This window comes from Hippocampus comes, unplaced genomic scaffold (genome assembly GCF_001891065.2).
Source record: "Hippocampus comes isolate QL1 unplaced genomic scaffold, H_comes_QL1_v1.1 scaffold142, whole genome shotgun sequence".
Classification (NCBI taxonomy): Eukaryota; Metazoa; Chordata; class Actinopteri; order Syngnathiformes; family Syngnathidae; genus Hippocampus; species Hippocampus comes.
The window spans coordinates 1,507,391-1,525,771 of NW_017805482.1; the positions used below are offsets into that span (position 1 = coordinate 1,507,391).

The 18,381-nt window shown below is 42.9% G+C and overlaps 2 protein-coding genes across 2 annotated transcripts in view; one reads left to right on the plus strand and one right to left on the minus strand.

The window, feature by feature from the left end:
* Positions 1-797: 797 nt before the first annotated feature.
* nrg4 (neuregulin 4) lies at positions 798-1,746 on the minus strand. The gene is made up of 4 exons (XM_019875948.1): positions 1,446-1,746; positions 1,274-1,367; positions 1,041-1,193; positions 798-955 (listed from the first exon to the last, which is right to left on the minus strand). The coding sequence occupies exons 1-4, from the start codon at positions 1,453-1,455 to the stop codon at positions 886-888; spliced, it is 327 nt and encodes a 108-aa protein (XP_019731507.1). The 5' UTR covers positions 1,456-1,746; the 3' UTR covers positions 798-885.
* Positions 1,747-4,706: 2,960 nt separating this feature from the next.
* tmem266 (transmembrane protein 266) overlaps positions 4,707-18,381 on the plus strand; it is a 49,342-nt gene continuing 35,667 nt past the window's right edge. The window contains exons 1-3 of the mRNA XM_019875945.1: positions 4,707-5,127; positions 7,518-7,624; positions 12,594-12,782. Of these exons, the coding sequence (XP_019731504.1) occupies positions 7,611-7,624; positions 12,594-12,782 (203 nt within the window). The 5' untranslated portion in view covers positions 4,707-5,127; positions 7,518-7,610. The remainder of the gene's footprint in view (positions 5,128-7,517; positions 7,625-12,593; positions 12,783-18,381) is intronic.

The window sequence follows — 18,381 nt, forward strand, 5'->3', positions numbered from 1 at the left end:
TGGGTTTTTTGTTTTGGGGGGGGGGGGGATGTCACAGTGGGAAATTAAAATATGGACGGGCAAGCAGTACATCCATCTCTGGCTACTCGGAACAACATGGCAAATTCAAACAATAAAATAATAGAACGGAATCTTGTATATAAGAAAGCTGCATTAGTCTTCATGAGAACACACTCGCCATCAAACACCATTGACAGCAGTTAACCACTTTTTACACAATTATGAGAGTTAATGCTGCTTTAAGTATTTTCTTGGGAGTAAATACAAGTTTTATGATAGCCCAAGTCGGAGCCTATGATGCATTTTTTTTTCTCACCATCATCTCTCGGGGGACCGCACGAGTGTCAATCTAAACCAATTGGAGCATCTCAGAACTGATCGAGTTTGTCTATAAAGGATCCACTATAGAGTCAACCCATTATATCTAGCGAGACAGCCACAGATTTGTTTGTGTTATTGTTAACTTACTGACTTATGTTTACGCCACACTTGTTTGGCAGACTTTTGTGAAGTTGTTGCTGTGAATGCTTAAGAGACTGCAAGTCAGTGTTTCGTCAGTTAACAACTCTTAACTGAAGTCGATAACGCAACTGGCTTTGAAATTAATTCCTGATTCATTTGCCTTTAGTTTATAAGCCTAACCTATGGGACAATAAATCTGATATTGTTTATTGTCATGCAAATGAGTTTGTTGTTTGTGTTTGTTAATTAATACATAGGAAGGGAACCTTGGGAAAAAATAGTTGTATATGAAATCGCAAAATTGAGGACAGGGAAAAAAGAATCTCATTTTTTAAAAATCGTCCAGCTCCAGTCTGCACAATAACTGGCATTCAAAAATATCTCACCATGTGGGTGTTGCGAGAACACATCAACGTTCACTCGTCATACTCTTGGTTTGACTTTCCAATACTCTATGTGACTCTGTTTCCTCTGTTGCTTGGCTTTCAGCATCCTGGGCACAAGTTACATCAAGAGTTTAGAACATGCTCTTTATCATGCTGTTTTGAAAAGCTTTCCTCCATTATTTGTGTACTTACTTATATGTAAAGTAGACAACCACAGCAAAGACCACTAAGATGAGGAGTGCGACAAGGACCAGTGCTACAATTAAACCCGCTTGCTCCTTTTCGGAGGCTCCAAGGAGCAGTTGGAACTGCTCGCATCGACTCCCCTTGTAGTAGTCGTTGCACCTAAACGTAACATAGAATCTCTCAGTACGGCAGTCCAAACATGCTAATTCATTAACATTGCGCGTGTTTGCATGACTTACACGCAGGAAATTGTTTCCATCGAGGCAAGTTTATAGCACGTGCCTCCGTTCATACAATAGGCAGCGTCCTGCCCGTCACATGGCACTCCATGTTCTGTATGTACAAATCAAACATCGATCAAATGGTTGCTTGCTCAAAGGGGAATGTTTCAAAATCAAGTTTTATTTTTACCCGCCATCATCTGGAAGGTGGATCTTTTTTTCTTTTCTTTTTGCTTTTTTTTCTGTTACCTAGATAGAGAGTTAAAAATGCTGGTGAATTAAAGGCGAAAACGGATTAATAGGAGGCTGACAATTGATCTCTGTGGAACCCCTTCCAAAAAGCTTCAACTACTCAAGCTGCATCCGATGTGATAGTTGCCTCACAAAACAAAAACACCTCACTGTTTCTTTAATAAGGTTCAATTATTTGCTCGCACAAAGAAAAGGCAGCGCTATATGACTTGAAAAAAAAAAAAACGGTAGTTAAGGACTATCTAACAGGTGTCCTTACCTGCTTGTGAAATCCCAACTTTTGGTCGCTACCGTGACTTCCCAACGTGACACAGAGTACTGTGTTGCTTTCGCCTAGACCTTTAAGGGCAAATATCACGTGGGCGTGCTCCTGCCTCCGAAAATATGTTGCAAATGCAGTTTGTCCACATTGCCTCTGAAAATGTGATACCAGCTCACTGTAGCCCATTTGTCAGTTTGTCTGTGAGGTCAGTAGTGTAATCGCAGTAGCCCGTGGCCATCACTGTGATGGATGATGATGATGATGGTCCACGCGCGGTCACATGTTCTCATACCACCTGAAAGGAGTCTCTCCGTCACAGGCCTTGGATGGGTGAGGCAACACTTGCGCTTGTCTGCGTGGTGAGACTCGAATGAATGGTTGGCATGTCGAGAAGGCATGAATGGAATCGTGGGAACTCGAGGCAAGGCGCTGCGGACTGCTTCCTTCAAAGACGCAATTCGTGTCTCAGGACCGTTAGTTGACTCATCAGCTGGCAAGTTTTCTTCATTGTTTCGCAGCTTTCTTAATGGCAAAGTGCCGTGCTGCAGGCTTGGCAGAGGGCCCCATTCTGATAACATAGATGTATGAAATGCATCACTGCGTCTTCTATAATTTAACAGTTATGTGCCAACTACAAATGGTGTCACTGGGTTGTGGTTTAGTTTCACTTGAAAAGCAGGGGCGGGAGAGATTTTCCATCATAGTATCGCATGAAATTCTTTTGATGACAGTGCAATCGTGTCACTTTTTATAACTTTCTATTTTTGTGTTCATTGGTTTATTTATTTATTTTTAACCCTTTTAGGGACAGCGGTTACTACAGTGGACAGCTTATCATGTTGTCAGGTTACAGGGTGCATGAAAGGGTTAAGGAATGTGTAGTTTTACAACAGTGTTTAAAATCTCAACTTAGGTCGAAATTGTACCTCTTTTCAATTTTGAAAAACCTATGCCACTTTTATTTTTTTATTCGAGTCACTGATGATGTAGTGATGCATTCGCCTGACTTACTGTATGTGCGGGCAGCGTGGGCTCGGTTCCCACTCAGTGACGATGTGGGTGTGAATGGTTGTTTGTCTCTCTGTATGTCCCCTGCGAATGACTGGCGACCATTTCAGGGTGTACTCTGCCTTCCACCCAAAGTCAGCTGGGATAGTGTCCAACAACTCCCTGCAACCCTGTTCAGGATAAGCAATGTTGAAAATGGATGGATGGACTTTATTTTTCTATAAGTCATTAGGCCAGTGACCATCTTAACCTATTATTGAAAACCCGATCAATTTGTGGCTTGTGGTACATATACAGTATCATAAATAATGGATGCCCACTGGGATGCATTGTGGTTGCTTACAACCATACAATTCTAATTAGATACACATAGATTCCTGCGGTGAGTTATTGTATGTGACTTTTTGTAGTATCCAAGGTTTAAAACTGATGTAGTAAAACTGTTAAGTGAATTCAGAGATTTGTTTTGAAATACATTGGATATGTTTGAAAAGGTGCAAAGAGTGAGAACTGTGGAGCACACATTTGTGGACCTATAGCGTTAAACCTACACCAACCAATGTTAAGCCTACACCCTAAAAATCCATCTTCCCATTGGCTAGTCCACTGGCGTGCCCGCTTTAGAGCGCCTCATTGACAGCTGTGAGTGCATGCACATCACAGTAAAAAAAAGTGTGAGAAGTTTTTTTGAGTTAGTGATAGCTTAGCGACTTGCGTGATGACCGGTGTTTTCCACTTTAGAAAGCAGCATAGACGTGGACAAGCCCCAGCGACAACCCGATGGGATATATGCCAGCCACTGATGGCTTTATATTTTTGCATTTCAAACAAGTAGTCATATGTAGGCATAAGAAAGATCCTAGACAAAGTAGCATCTTATTTTCCAGGTCATAGAAGTGGTGCTTGATCGACAGTTGAGTGGGGTGTAGTTTTAGGGCCCTCATTGGACATGCCCACAGTGTTTGAGAGCAGAGAGAATGGCTTGATTTTTTTTAAAATCATTTTAAAGCCTCATTTTCTATACATGATGATTTTTGATCATTTAAATTTGGCGGAGGGCGTGGTGTGTCAAATTTAGAAATTTATTTTGTCTTTATAGGAATATTACAGTCATACTGTACCATCTATAGTACTTTCGTCATATTCTGCAAATTGCAGAAATGTACCAAAAGTATTACGTTTTACAGTATTATGAAGAAGGATGAGGCCACCATTAGATGTGGTGTTTTAGCAATGCTATCCTGATCATATACTGTACATATAACTATGCTACCAATGGAGCACAGACCTCCACCAAGGCGGAACTATTAATACAAGTAAAAACAATGTAGAGCTTTGTATTTGGCTTTGTTTGTTTGTTTGTAGGCTACTTCCTGCTAAGCAGAGGATGAAAAACAGACATGGTGCCATTATGATTTCGATAGATACATACTCTATTCATCCAGAGGGAAATTACACATTGGTCTGTTGTTTACACTCACAAAAAACAGTGGCTCTCTCCTATTTCCTTTTTTTTTGGGGGGGGGCATATTGTTGTGAAATATTGCAGACATCTCTCCTGGATATTCAACATTTTGGGATAATTAATCCGGATTGAGCTAAAGCAAAAATAAGGCACGATGTAAATCAGATGTTTTTTTTCACCCTTTTTTTTTCGCCATTTTCCCGCTTTGGCGCGTGTGTTGTTATCGCGAGGAAGCTGAAGGAAGTGAAAAGAAGCAAAAGTGTTTTGGGTTTTTTTTCCCCCCGACGTCGACGCTTCATCAGAGCTGGAAGTAAAATGTCTACTGTGGCTTCTACACGCGAACGCAGTTCATTCGTATGTTTTTCGAATTGATTTAATATATATATTCTGATTATTATTGTGTTTGTTTATTTATTTATTTTTTACATTTGTGCTTATTGTATTGTCCTCATCGACGTCTTCAGCTTTTGGACAGCTCCCGTTTGTGAGCCTCTTCGTCCACATGGAGCCCCCGGTGTGATCGCGGGGAGGGGGGCGTGGAAGACCCCCCCCCCACCACCACCTCTTAAAAAAAAAAAAAAAAAAATTCTTCACGAGCCACCCTCCCACGATGGGACCGTGTCCCCGGACTCGGTGACGGCGCCGCCTGCTCCCGAAGCATGGTGCCCTCGCGCCGGAGGAGGAGGTCTGTTTGTCGCGCTGTGTCCCCGGAACGGCGACGCTGGTTCTCGGCGGATTTGTCAGCCCACTCAATGAAGCCAAGATCCGAGCTCCTCTCATTGTGATCTTCATCATCGGCGAGGAGGGAGATGTGCCCGTCGTCACTGCGAGGGCAAATGAGTCACGACCATACTTTCCACTATGTAGAGCAAAGCAACGCAGGAGGTTAGTGTGCATTCGTTTGCTTCCTTTTTTCCCCCCCTTTCTTGTGTTGCTTGAATCGGGAAGGAGAAGAAGAAGAATCCCACCGAGGGGCCTCCGAGCACAATTTATGTCGGCCTCGCTTGACATGATTGCAAATGCATCTTGATGAGGATGAGCTTGTGCAGAAATAGACTAAGGCTCGTTGGCTGGAAACGAGATGGTGAATACATTGAGAAATAGACCGAGCGAGGCTCGTTGGCTGGAAACGAGATGGTGAATACATTGCAGCCTTTTAGACAGCCATCACCATGATGGAGCACTTCGAGGAGAATGGAAATCACAGAAGAAAGATGTGAAAGTTGTTGTCTGTTTTTAATCATATTCCCAACAAGCCCACAGTGAATCACCTTGAGGATGAATTGGAAGCACATACGTCTCAGAGTCAGAATAGAATGGAGCAGTGCAACAAAATTAGGCATTTCTCATCTCCGGGGTAGAATGACGTCAAAAATGCAACCCATCGATATAACTTAAATATAATGTTCAAATTAACTAACTTAGCTGTGTTTAAACATGTTCTTCAAGCTCTATTATGGCAACACGGTGCCAAGTGGTTCATACGTCTGCCCCAAAGTTTTGGGGTTGGAACCTTAGCTCCAGCGCTTCCGATGTGGAGTTTACATGTTCTCACTGTGTTTGCATGGTTCTCCTTCCGGTACTTCCTCCCACATTTCAAAACATCCATGTTCGGTTTAATTGAGGGCTCTAACTTGTCCATCGGTAAAAATGTAAGTGTAATTATTTGTTTTTCAACTGTATAGCTAATTTGCTCAAAGTCGGCTGGGATAGGCGCCAAGAAGTCACTTTCTACACGTTTTGCATGCCTTTAAAAACTGATGCGTTAAAAATAACCCCTGAAATTTTAAACCTTAGCTATTTCTCTATATTTCCTCGATTTTTTTTTTTCTTTGGGGAAACAATGCTTCTTGATCATAATTCATACCTTTGGACAGCCTGTTTATTTCCCTCGTAAATAATGCCCCATTTGTAGGAAACATGCATTTGTGGGATGTGCAGCACAACTGATGTAAAAAATGTGCCAAATCTTGCTGAGCGGCTTATTCTTGAGTTGCTGTTGACTCCTGTTTGGTGTTCTTTGGTGGATTTTAGTAAGAAGGGAACGGGAGGGAAAAAAAGCCATTGGCAGTTTTACAAATTCTTTCAACAAACTGTTGCCAGCATGTGCAAGCACCATAAAGCGACGGCAGCTTGGCACTTACAAATCATTGTGAGTTAACCGACACAGTCGTATTGGTTATTTGAGCACAAAACTTCCACCCAAGTTAATAAATGTTGAGTCAGGTTGAGGTCAGAACTGTTGGCGGGCAACTTCATTCTTTTCCCTCCCAGATTCGAGAGGTAACATTAACATTTATTGCGTTCCAACACCGACATTATCAAGCAAACAAACATAAATGCTCTTGTACTGTAGTCTTAACACAAATGTACGTAGATAATTATATCTATCCATTTACTTGAGATGTTATCGAAGCCTACCCCGGCTGACTTTCGGAAAGTTGTGTGCTAGTATAACCAGAGAACTGGTTACTAGACAATTGCTGCACACATACTGTATAAACCAGGAGTCACCAACATGTGACAGATGTGATTTAAAAATGAACAGTAACAAAACAATAGATGCGCCTCAATGGTAAAGGGTGTCCTTTTTTTTTTTTTTTTTTTTTTACATTTTGTGAACAAGGGAGTAAGTCAAAGGACCTGGACAAAACCCACTCGGGCACAGCGCTATTTTAAAGCCAAACCTATTGCACCAGGATGGCCCGGTGTAGCTATCATAATCCATGAAATGTAAAAAAAGAAAAAAAAAAGAAAATAAAAGACAAATCTGCGTAATTGGCAAGGTGCTCCATGTCAACACCACAACAATGATGCATCTACCACCTCCTCTGATTCAGTTTGCAACGTGCGCGATTTTTCCAGACTCTTCCATTCAAAGCGGCTTGTCACTTCACTGACTTCAATGGCCTTCTGTCCCGCAGCATAAGGAGCTAGCTAGCATCCCTTGGTACTTGCTATGCAAGAGATGTGGTGTTCCTCAGCCCCACAGATTCACAGAGCGGAGCGTATATTAAGGGAGATTTAAAATCCATTACAGTTTAGTGCTCCCTGGGAAAATAGTTAAACAGAGCAAAGGCAAGAGGTGAGAAGAAGCTGCCGCCACCAAGAAGCAAATGCAAAGTGTAAGATCCAAAACTTTGGGGACCAGGCGTCTGTGTCTAACTTTATTTTGGACGTTTGACGTGGCCGTTTGCAAATATAGTACGATATTTAGTGTTTCATATGCTATTCATCTTATACATAATGTTCATTGTTTTCTGTATTTTCCAAAGGTGTGAATGGAGCCGAGCCGGGTTACTGTCGCTGTGGCTATCGTTTTACACCTGCCCTGATTTAGTGTGAACGTCCCTCGGAAACCTTTCAACATGAGCAACCACCAGTAAGTACCCCCCGACGCATCTCCTTTTCTGAGAGGCCGTGAAATCCCGAATCGCTATTGATGAACACGCCGCCTCGTTGCAAAGGGCACCTCCATCCTGGTGGGTCACGATTAGCTCAATGGGACCCGCATATTCTCCCGCGAGGGTCCGTGAACAAGGGGGAGTTGGGCCTCATCTCCACTCGAACATATCCGTCATCTCCCGTCTGCTGGCACTTCTTAGCATTCGTAAGGGACGCTCACTTGTCATCTTCTCTTATTAATAATTACTCCATGTGTGTGTGGTCCCGCAGACAAGCCCTGCATTCTGATGACAGCCGTGCTTAGAGAAGGTAGAAGGGAGGGGAAGGGAGGAAGAGGCGGTGAAGAGTGGAACAGAGTTGAGGGGTAGGGGGGGAGGTGAATCCAAAATGGGTTCAGTCAGCTGCGTTCTCCGGTTAAAGGCGCAGGGCGCTTCGAACAGTTGGCAGCGCAACGTCAGTACCGTGGCCAATCATCCTTAAGTAGATAATAGCGGGATGGTGATGACTGGTTATGAGTGCGATTCAGGCAAGCCCACGGCCAGTCAGTGAGGCGACAGATGGGAAACTCTTAATGCTGACAAAGGTTTTTTCGGGAGTTTTTTTTTTTTTTTTTTTAACTCTGATTCCCTTTGACAGGATGCCCCTCGCACTGTAGCATCCCTGTTGTGGCAGGAAAGGGTTTTTTTTTTTTTTTTTTTTAACTCTGATTCCCTTTGACAGGATGCCCCTCGCACTGTAGCATCCCTGTTGGGGCAGGGAAGGGTTTTTTTTTTTTTTTTTTTTAACTCTGATTCCCTTTGACAGGATGCCCCTCGCACTGTAGCATCCCTGTTGGGGCAGGGAAGGGTTTTTTTTTTTTTTTTTTTTAACTCTGATTCCCTTTGACAGGATGCCCCTCGCACTGTAGCATCCCTGTTGGGGCAGGGAAGGGTTTTTTTTTTTTTTTTTTTTAACTCTGATTCCCTTTGACAGGATGCCCCTCGCACTGTAGCATCCCTGTTGGGGCAGGGAAGGGTTTTTTTTTTTTTTTTTTTTAACTCTGATTCCCTTTGACAGGATGCCCCTCGCACTGTAGCATCCCTGTTGGGGCAGGGAAGGGTTTTTTTTTTTTTTTTTTTTAACTCTGATTCCCTTTGACAGGATGCCCCTCGCACTGTAGCATCCCTGTTGTGGCAGGAAAGGTTTTTATTTTTATTTTTAATTTTTTATTTTAATGGCAGGTCAAGAAGTATTTGGGTAATTTCAGGGTTTTTCAGATTTTTGTTTTCCTTTGATTCATCGAATGTCAGTTGACATCACTCGTATGTCAAATTCACCTATCCCTTACTCAGAACAATGTATTGTAGAATAAAGGATTTTTCTAAGATGTGATTGGAGTACTGATTCAAGTGCTTTCACCAATAATGCAACGGTGGACCAGTTCCGCACGCACTTCTTGAAATAGAGAATGTGCTCGAATGACCATTAATTATGTCTGGAAACAGATCAAATATTAACAGGCAACTCTATATTTCTGCAAATCCATGTTTACATTTTCAAAGGATCACTAACACAGCATTCCAAGGAAATCACAATGGTATTTTCAGAATGGCCATGTTTCCATTCTTTTATTATAAACAAAATGTTAGAATTCAAACGCCCTGCGATACAAATACCTCTCGAACGGAGCCATTCAAAACTGTGCATTTTTGTTATTAAGGGTTGCAAAGTCTGACATTGTGATACGACCCATACAGTGGCTCCCGTTATTCGTTTTGTCCAAGCAAAGTGATTTAAATATTGAAACCGATAATTAAAATGTACTCTACGCGTCCATGTCCAGATTAGTTATCCATCGTCGCACAGCTGCTGTTGACCCGTTTTCGGGGTAAAAACAAATTTTTCCATGTCTGTCTTTGGACAAAAAAATACACGACAACGCCGTTGTTCCTTGGTTAACAATAAATCGTCCAGGGAGTACAGGTCAGGGCAACAAGGCTGTGATTGTGGAAATAACGTACTTGGTGTCAGGAGCTTGCATCTGAGGGAAGTGTGGCCTGTCGCTGTGTCATTGATTTGGCACATTTGTCTTGGTTTGCTGATGATATCAAGACAGCGGATTGCTGCACTTCAAGCAGCAGCCAAATGTCTGGATACAAAATTATTGGGCAAAGTGGCGGACTTCCAGACAGCCGGCTGGAAATCCGGCGACACTTAGCACTCAGTAACAATGACACTCACGGTTTATTCGAATCGAAAGTGAAAAGCAAAAGTTAAAACAAGAGCACTCGCAGGGCGCAGACGTCTGCCAAGGCGCAAACCTTTGTCACGTGTTGAAATCAGAAAGTGGGCGACTTCAATAGAGGATCTTAATGGGCATTAAAAAAAAAAAAGAACGAAAAAAAATAAAATGCCACATTAAACTTGTTTTGACAATAGAGTTTCGGAGGCTATACATGTAGATTATTGAAATTTTTGTTTTTTTATTTAAATTTTTATGACAGTGTGCAGATCATCACCAAGATTTCATTTTAACACCTATAGGAACACGGCAATGATTCCGAGGGTTTGACATCCACCACACATATCAGCAGAGCCCAAGAATCTGCCCGTCTGCGCCTGGATCAAATCCACCAAAATTGCATTACAACAGCTGCGCCACAACTTAGACCTGGTTTCACCTGGTCTAAAGTCTAATGTACGTTCTGTCACCGAATTATCAGGTGCGCCCGGAGCATATAATAGACAACGCCCTTGGTCGACACTGTCCGCCAAATTCCCAAACATGCTAAACTAAACGTGCCCCGGAACGTAAATGAAGATGCGCCCGTTTTTTACGCCGAGCGCATGTGCTGGGAGCTAATCACGGGCAGTACGACACAACTACACTCGAAAGACAAATGAAGTTTCACTTCTCTCTAAAACACGATGTGAAAACTAATCAAACGAATGTACACATACTAAATTGTTTATGCGGCTTTTTGGACTCTGTCCGTGTCGTGCTTACTGTTATCGCAGACAGTTCGCGGAATATCCTCGCCTGCGCCGTTAAAGAGAAGCCAAGTGTTGAGATGTGAAGTTGTGTCTCCCCATGCAGGATGGCAAGCAGCCATTCTGCTGGGCGCTGGTCATAATGGCTCCTGGCCCGCTCTCTGATTGGCCGGAAATGTGGTTTTGATGCACTAAACAGTTTGTCTGTTATGACTTATTAGTGTCCTGGTTGTCTTTGGCTTGAGGTGCCAAGTGCATGCAAGATTCCATTTGTGTTATTGAACTGTCCAGACTTTTTTATAGCCGGGTTGCAACAACATGTGTTCGAAAGTCAAACCATTTTTGGGACTATGTAGCCCAAGTCAAAGTAACCTTTCAAAGGAGTCCATGAAAGCGCTTTTAATCAAGAATCAGGTCAAGCGAAGAGGAAAAAAGCTATTTTTCTTTCTAGGCCTGCTTACATTAACATTTAACAGGAGCTTGGTTCTGCTCATACAGCCTCAACTCAACACAAAAAGTGTACGATCCGCCGAGGCCGCTGTCTTTGTCTCGTAATCAATGCCTTTGCCCTGCCGTTGATCACTGGAGTTATTCACATCTCCACATAGGATACACTGGGAAAACCGCCAAGCCACGTGACACCCCTGTCGTAGGGTAACTTCTCCTTGTTACCCATTGGCTCACCTTGTTCCATCGCAGCCCGCCCTCTTTATTTAAATTTCAAGACCTTTTTTGGCATATAAAATGACAGCTGACCTTCCAAAGAACATGCGGCGTGCCATTGAATGTCATGTGAAGAAACAAAATCTATGAGCAAGAAAGCCTTCTATTGCATCTTATGGCACAAAAGGACACTTATGTGTATGATATAGGTTGAAATCGGGTTGTAATTAGAAAATGATGCTATTTGGATGTTGTAGGGCATGTCACTTTTGACCTTTGTTTCCAATCAGTGAACACACGTACACTTCACGACAGTCTACTGGACAGAAAATGTCGACAAAACAAAAAGAAATTTCTCTTCAGACAGTCTTTAAAAAAATTTCAATTTTGGCGGTGTAACGATTGGAAGTCGATGAGTAGAAATATTTGAAGCATATATAGCTTCAGTAAACAACAAACATGCCCTCCATCGCGGATTCCGGGTTCGCAGTCTCGCTATTTCACAGATGTTTTTTGTCCGTTTATAACACAAGTTTGTTCTACCCTTCTGTTTATTTTGGGGTGTAATTCCCCTCTTAACCACTAAATGCTGTAAATTTGAAAGAATATTGAAGTTTTGACTGAAGAATGTTAAATCCTCTGTAATCCTACTTTTTACACCGACAGAAACCGACGGCTGTAGATCCGCTTCATAATGTACATCTTTGGGCATGTTTATTGATGTATATTGTGAGATAGATTTGTTAGTTTGGAAAAAATAATTGCTACACCGTAACACTGTCCAATAAATTTGGTTTTTTCCATTGCTTTTTCTCTCTTTCAATCGACCAGTATCTATTTTAATCTGTTTATTTTAAAAGTGTGTTTAAAGACCTTAACAAATAAGTGCTGTAAATGCTATGAGTGTTTAGATACCGGTACTTCTATATTGCGAATTTCACTTATTGCAGGGGTGGTCTGGATCGTTTCTGTATTTAATCAAAAAAATGATAAATATTGAGTAGCATATAAATAATAATGGAGGTTCAGAATCCCAGCACACTGAAAGTAAGAAATGTCTCAGCATGTTTGGATTTTTCTTCATTAGAATCAGACATCATTTTAGCCAACACATTCTACTTTGCCAACACCCAAATCCAGCGGTGTGGTTTTAGTCGTAAAACCAGGCTTCCTCCATTAATGAGAACCCGATGAGAGAAATCGCACTTAACTGTCCGGGACGTTCTACTAGACACGCTTCTATACGACCCCCTTTACAGCTCCGTACTGACTTTGTGACAGGGAGTCTAACGTTGCTCTTGTTGTGTACTCAGCGCCCCTCCTCAAGCTGCATCCTCCGAGCTGGAGGTGATCTCCCAGCAGGTGGAGGAGGAAAACCAATGTGTGGCCCCAGTTCAGCTGGTTAGCTTCAACTACAGAGACTTGCCTCTGGCCGCCCTGGATGTCTCTCTGGCTGGTTCTCAGCTCATCTCCAACCCGGATGAAGAGGACAACCGAGAGGGGTATGTGTCTGAAAGTCTCTCTCACATGTTTTGATGCACTGCAGTCAGCAAATGTTTGGATTTCGTATTATCGAGCACTTTTTGTCGTTGTTGTTGCTTTGCCGAACCTAACCGCCAAAAAATTGTTCCATGAAATAGACCCGCGCTGCAAGTACACTTATTGTCTTTTACCGAAAGACATCGGAAAACTTGGGGGGAAAAAAAAAGCGGAAGCTATATTTACCCCACAGTGTAAATAGGTGCACTCAAAGGTCCAATCGACTTCAACCATTGACGCTTCTCTACTGGTTACAATTCGAAAAGCCTCCAAACAAAAAAATATGCGGTAATGTCATAGCTCACAGCTCCATAGATGGTTCACACTTTAGATTTTTTTTTTTTCCCCCACTGTCGGATCAGAGATCACACAGGAGCGGTAAATGAACAAGATTAATCATTATAATCAGATCCCGCTCTCACTAATTTGGACGCTCAAAAGCCCCGAATGTAATCACAAAATGACTGATGTTCCCACCCCAATTCTGAAAATTCTCGTCATATTATTGTCACATTTCACATTGGACTCCTATAAGTCCTGAATTTGCATGAATTGATTATTGCCATGATATCAGATATTCTTTTGCTTTTGCTTGCTGATTTGCTGGTTCCATTTCCGCACAGTATTTTTATTTATTTATTTATTTTTTTTTTTATTCTCAATGTCGATATCTGTCAGAAAACAGAGAGAGTTGTTAGTGGCACATATTAGCTGGGTCCTTCAGATCGACCTTTTCTGTCCTTGACATCAGGTTTGTGTTTTCCGATCACAATTACCGCCGTGCTGTTGGCTCGGTCCACGACACGCCTTTCCTGGTAGGTTCTCTTGGAGTGTCCATTGCATTCCTGTCAGGAAGCGTGACTAACACGCTTTTGGCATCTTTGGTTTAAAAAGAAAAAAAAAATTGCAATTTCACCACGGAAGCCATGTTGTGTGGGCCGAGAATGTCCAATTTGGTCTGGGATGGTCCGATCGGATGCTGGCAGCTCTTTGAGCTGGGACAGATGGATCTTGACCCACTCCAACATATTTAATCCTTGCCCAGTAAAATGACTGAATCCTGCAAATAGTAACCACCCTACTGAGTGCGAAATCTGGTTGGCCGTTACAGGAGGCGACTTGGTAATATGGACAAAGTGAACAAATCTTCCAAAAAAAAAAAAAGAAGGAAAAAGAGGCATCTGTTGAATGCTACTCCCAGTTTAAGTTTACAGACAAGCGCAACATAAAACAAAGAATTAAACATTGTGGACCTAAACACAAACGTTTGCAGCCACGCATGTAGACAGAAAAACAACTATACTCGCAGGCATATATTCTTTATCCTCCTGGGGCACATTGAATTAATGACGGGGCACCGACTGTTTAATGCTTGACATTCTGATGGAATTATAATTTTACAAGATGTTTCGAGGACATCCAAAAAGGATAAATGGCATTTTATGCATTTCAATGAAAGATGATTTGAGATAAATATATTTTGGGTTACAAACATAGTCAAGGAAGTAATTAAACTCTCAACTCAAGACACCCCTTTAAATACTGAAATAATGTCAATGTTTTGGGGTAGCGGAAGAGGAGTTCCATTTTTTTTTCTGTCACTATAGGTTGCTGCTATAGATAGCTCAACAAAGATTCATGATTTGTAGTCACTAAATAATTACTTTCAGAGTAACTCGGGAAAATTGGATCACTTCTCTGCTTTTCATAACTTGAACATTGCCGCTGTGCTGCAGCACAATCATCAGTGGCGAAAGATTACAACTGTAAGACGTGACGAGATCTAGCTCTACAGAGTAGTAAACTGTCCACGGGTTACATAACAGACACTTTTATTGGCTACTCTGTAACAATCATGTTGATTAAGATGGGAGCTGCATTATATTATGATTTGTCTGTTCAGGTTTTTGCACTTGTTACGTGACTATAAGACCGTGCGTATTTTTTTTCAATTTTTTTTGCTGAAGAAGTGACTTGTAAATGTATGACCAAGGTTTCAAAACGTTTTTGACCATTTAATTTGAACAGGGGGTGTAGACTTTTTATATCCACTGTATGCTGAGGTGCCAGTCAAAAAAGACGCACAGTATATTTGCTAAGAGTTCGAGAGTTCAAGTGGTTGAGCAATTGTGCCACGGCATCAAGTTGAGGAAACTATTTTCGGTGCACCTCCACTCACAATTTAGGAATGACGAGATCAATTTCAGCAAATTTCTATCCAACCTTTTCTGCCTTCTCTAACCTCCGCGGCACCCCCTGCATATGGTCAGTCAGTATTTTTTGTGTTTGAAACTCAGCGTGCCTCCTGGTTGTGCAGAGGAGAACCCCCCGCCCCCATCTGTGCTTAAGAATTTCCTGTGAGTGTTTTTAGATCGGCATTTCTGGTGACTAGGTCAATGTCAAACCTGTCCTTGCTGCGTTGCGCACCTTCACATGCACGGCGCGTGGAAAAAAGAAGAGCGTCACCGCTTGTGGCAGCCTTAGTGACGCCTGCATTGCATCATAGGAATGACGCAGGCGCTTTCTTCACACAATGCGAGTATGCAATCATGCTTAGAGTTACAGGAGGTGCTCGGGTTTCCGTGACAGAATGGTTTCTGCTCTAATTTACATGCCAGACATGCTTTGGCACTTTGTAATATCAGGTTTTTTTCAGGTCGGGGGGTGGGGATCTGATTGGCTCCTTTGGTTACAATTAAACCTCTGTGACGTTTAGAGGCAAATTCTTCGAAACGAAACCCCTCACATGTTTCCCGCATGTCTCACGATTTGGGGGCTTCGCTTGGATATTTGATGTTTGCGTTTGTATGCGGCTGCGCTTGCAAAGGAGCGGAGGAGCACACAGAAAAGCCCATTTAGTCTTGCGCGGCAGCTTCGCGAATGCTCTTCATCAGGAGACGTGGGCGATGATGTGGGAGGTGGATGTTCTTGCGGACCACATGGGGCACAGGCAGTACTTGCAGATTCTGTGCGCCGGTGAGCTGGATGCGATTATTAATAGAATTTGGCTGCAGCGTCCCCTCTTCTCTTCAAGATGGGATTTCACACCGCACTCAAATCATTATTGTCTTGATTAATGTGAAGCGAGGCCGCATAATCTTCACACCCTGATAGTGACAACTTAGCGCTGCCTTAATAGGGGTTACAACCAATCTATTTTAAATTAGTTGGAGGTAGCATAGCATTTGGAAAGTGTACATATGCGCAGTGGTTATTAAGTTTACACACCCTTGTTCAGATGCCAGATTTTTGCGATGACGGCATTGCGAGTGTTGGGGGGAAAGTGGCCTTCTTTCCTCCGCGTGTTCGTTGAATTTCGGACGGTGAGGATGTTGGTTATCCAAATACAGGCTGGAGACGATGAACGGTACCTTCGAAGGTTTTATTTTTCTTTTCTGCAGTTTACGAATCGATTCGGGCTCCTGAGAGTTTCAGATTTTGTCAGGAAGCCCAGAAAAAATACAGTCATGAGAATATATACAGGTACAGACAATATGATAATGAGAGGCGAGGAGTTACGCCTCCATGCAAATCCCGGAAACAAAGAAAGGTCGATGCAATTCGATCTTGGCATGTTGGGAAAGTCCAGACCTCTTCCGCTGTACCTAAATCTTGAGATAAGAGTCCCTCCCCGGGGGAAGTTGTCGGCCTTCCGGGACTCTCCCGAGGTGGGAGTCAAGGGGCACCAAAGGTGATTGTGATCACAGTAGGCAGGAAATACCTTCAACAGCATTCTACATTCTTTGTTTCAAGTGTTTGATCAGAACCAACAAGAGAGAGGGGCTAAAAAAGTACCTCTGTTTTGTCTGTTTGTTTGTTTGTGGACATGAGCAGTGTTGTGTTTACACAAAGCATAGCTTTGCAAAGCAAATTTTCAACCTTGGTTTCTTCAGACTATGACAAAATCGGCCAAACACATGAGCAAATGTGTTGTTACACAAAAGATAACATCACTATTTTAAAAGTGGCTCGACTCAGCCATACTTTTTGCATCTCGGGGAAAATGGGCGTTCTACTGAGGACAAATGCTAATACACCGCCATTATGGCTTTCACTTTCAGAGAGCAGCAGTCGTTTGCTATTCTCCGGACTGGTTGTCGCGTCCTCCAGACTAGTAGGTGGGGCTTCCGACTTCTGTCCATGTAAGGTCCATGTAAGCTTCTCCCTGTGCGGCTGTCCGGGCACAGCCGCTGCTTGTCCTGAGTCTTCGTCCACATCTCAGCCGGCTGCCCGCAGCAGCAGCAGCAGCAGCATATGCCATTGATCACCAGGGGTCACACTGAGAGGTGTGAGGCACACAGCAATGACAGATGGTTCATATGGGTCAAAATGCCACTTTGACTGGAGGAGAGAGCGACGGTAGAGGGGAAAAAATGGAAGGATGTAGGATCGGAGCAAAACCAGCTCACATCGCTACCAGCGGCTTCATTTGATGAATGTTGGACACTGATATGGGATTAGGGCAAAAAAAAAAAACAGAAATAAAACGCGGGCAGCAATTGGGCGTCGCGGTTCACACAGCCGCCTCACTTCTCTTGTCTGCGGCCTTCCAGCGAAGTTTACATGTTCTCCCTGTAGGTTTTCTCTTTAGGTACTGTAGCTTCCTCCTACATTCTAAAGAAAAACATGTTCTGTTCATTGAATTCTCTAAATTGTCCATTGGTATGAATGTGAGTACGAGTGGTTGTCATCATGTGCTCTCCAATTGTTTGGTGACCATTTCACGGTTGCCCAAGGTGAGTCATTCGCCATAATTAAAATCATCCATCCATCCATTTTCCGATCCGCTTTTCCTCACAAGGGTTCAGAGGGGTGCTGGAGCCTATCGCAGCTGTCTTCGGGCAGTAGGCGGGGGACACCCTGAACCGGTTGCCAGCCAATCGCAGGGCACACAGAGATGAACAACCAGCCGCACTCACACCTCGGGAAAATTTAGAGTGTTCCATTGATCTGTCATGCATGTTTTTGGAATGTGGGAGTACCCGGAGAAAACCCACGCAGGCCTGGGGAGATCATGCAAACTCCACACAGGGAGGCCGAAGCCGAAATCGAACCCACGACCTCTGCACTGTGATGTCGATGCGCTAACCACTCGACCACCAAGCCCTCCTAATAAAAATAATAGTATAGAATTTAAAAAAAAGCATAAACTTGGCCAGTTTTTCCACACAAAATCCCTCTTAATTGTCATGAGATAATTTCAACAAAACAAAGTACACTGACATTGATTTTGGCCACGGCCGAATAATTCAAAACACTCGTTTCATTCCAGTCCTGTAGGTGGCAGTATTACTCATTTGAAGTCATTAAATGGCAAGTCTTTTTCCTCCGCATGCTCTATTTGTATCAAATGGAATGTTTTTACTTGGCCCACACACTACCTTGCTACAAAATGTCCTCAACCAACCATCGAAACATCCTCTCACTTTACATTTCGTCAACGCTTTGCTCATGGTGATGTTCATGGAGATGCGTGCAACAGTAGTACTCAAACCAAACAGCAGTGTGAATCATGGCGGCTGTGAGTTTTTTTTTTTTTTGCCCCAAGCACCATGACATGCA

What these genes read in the sequence shown, in the direction of transcription:
- nrg4 (XM_019875948.1), bottom strand. An exon ending in ATGGAAACAATTTCCTGCGT is followed by an intron (nt 1,194 to 1,273) that starts GTAAGTCATGCA and finishes TGTTACGTTTAG; the next exon opens with GTGCAACGACTACTACAAGG. An exon ending in GTTGTCTACTTTACATATAA is followed by an intron (nt 956 to 1,040) that starts GTAAGTACACAA and finishes ACTTGTGCCCAG; the next exon opens with GATGCTGAAAGCCAAGCAAC.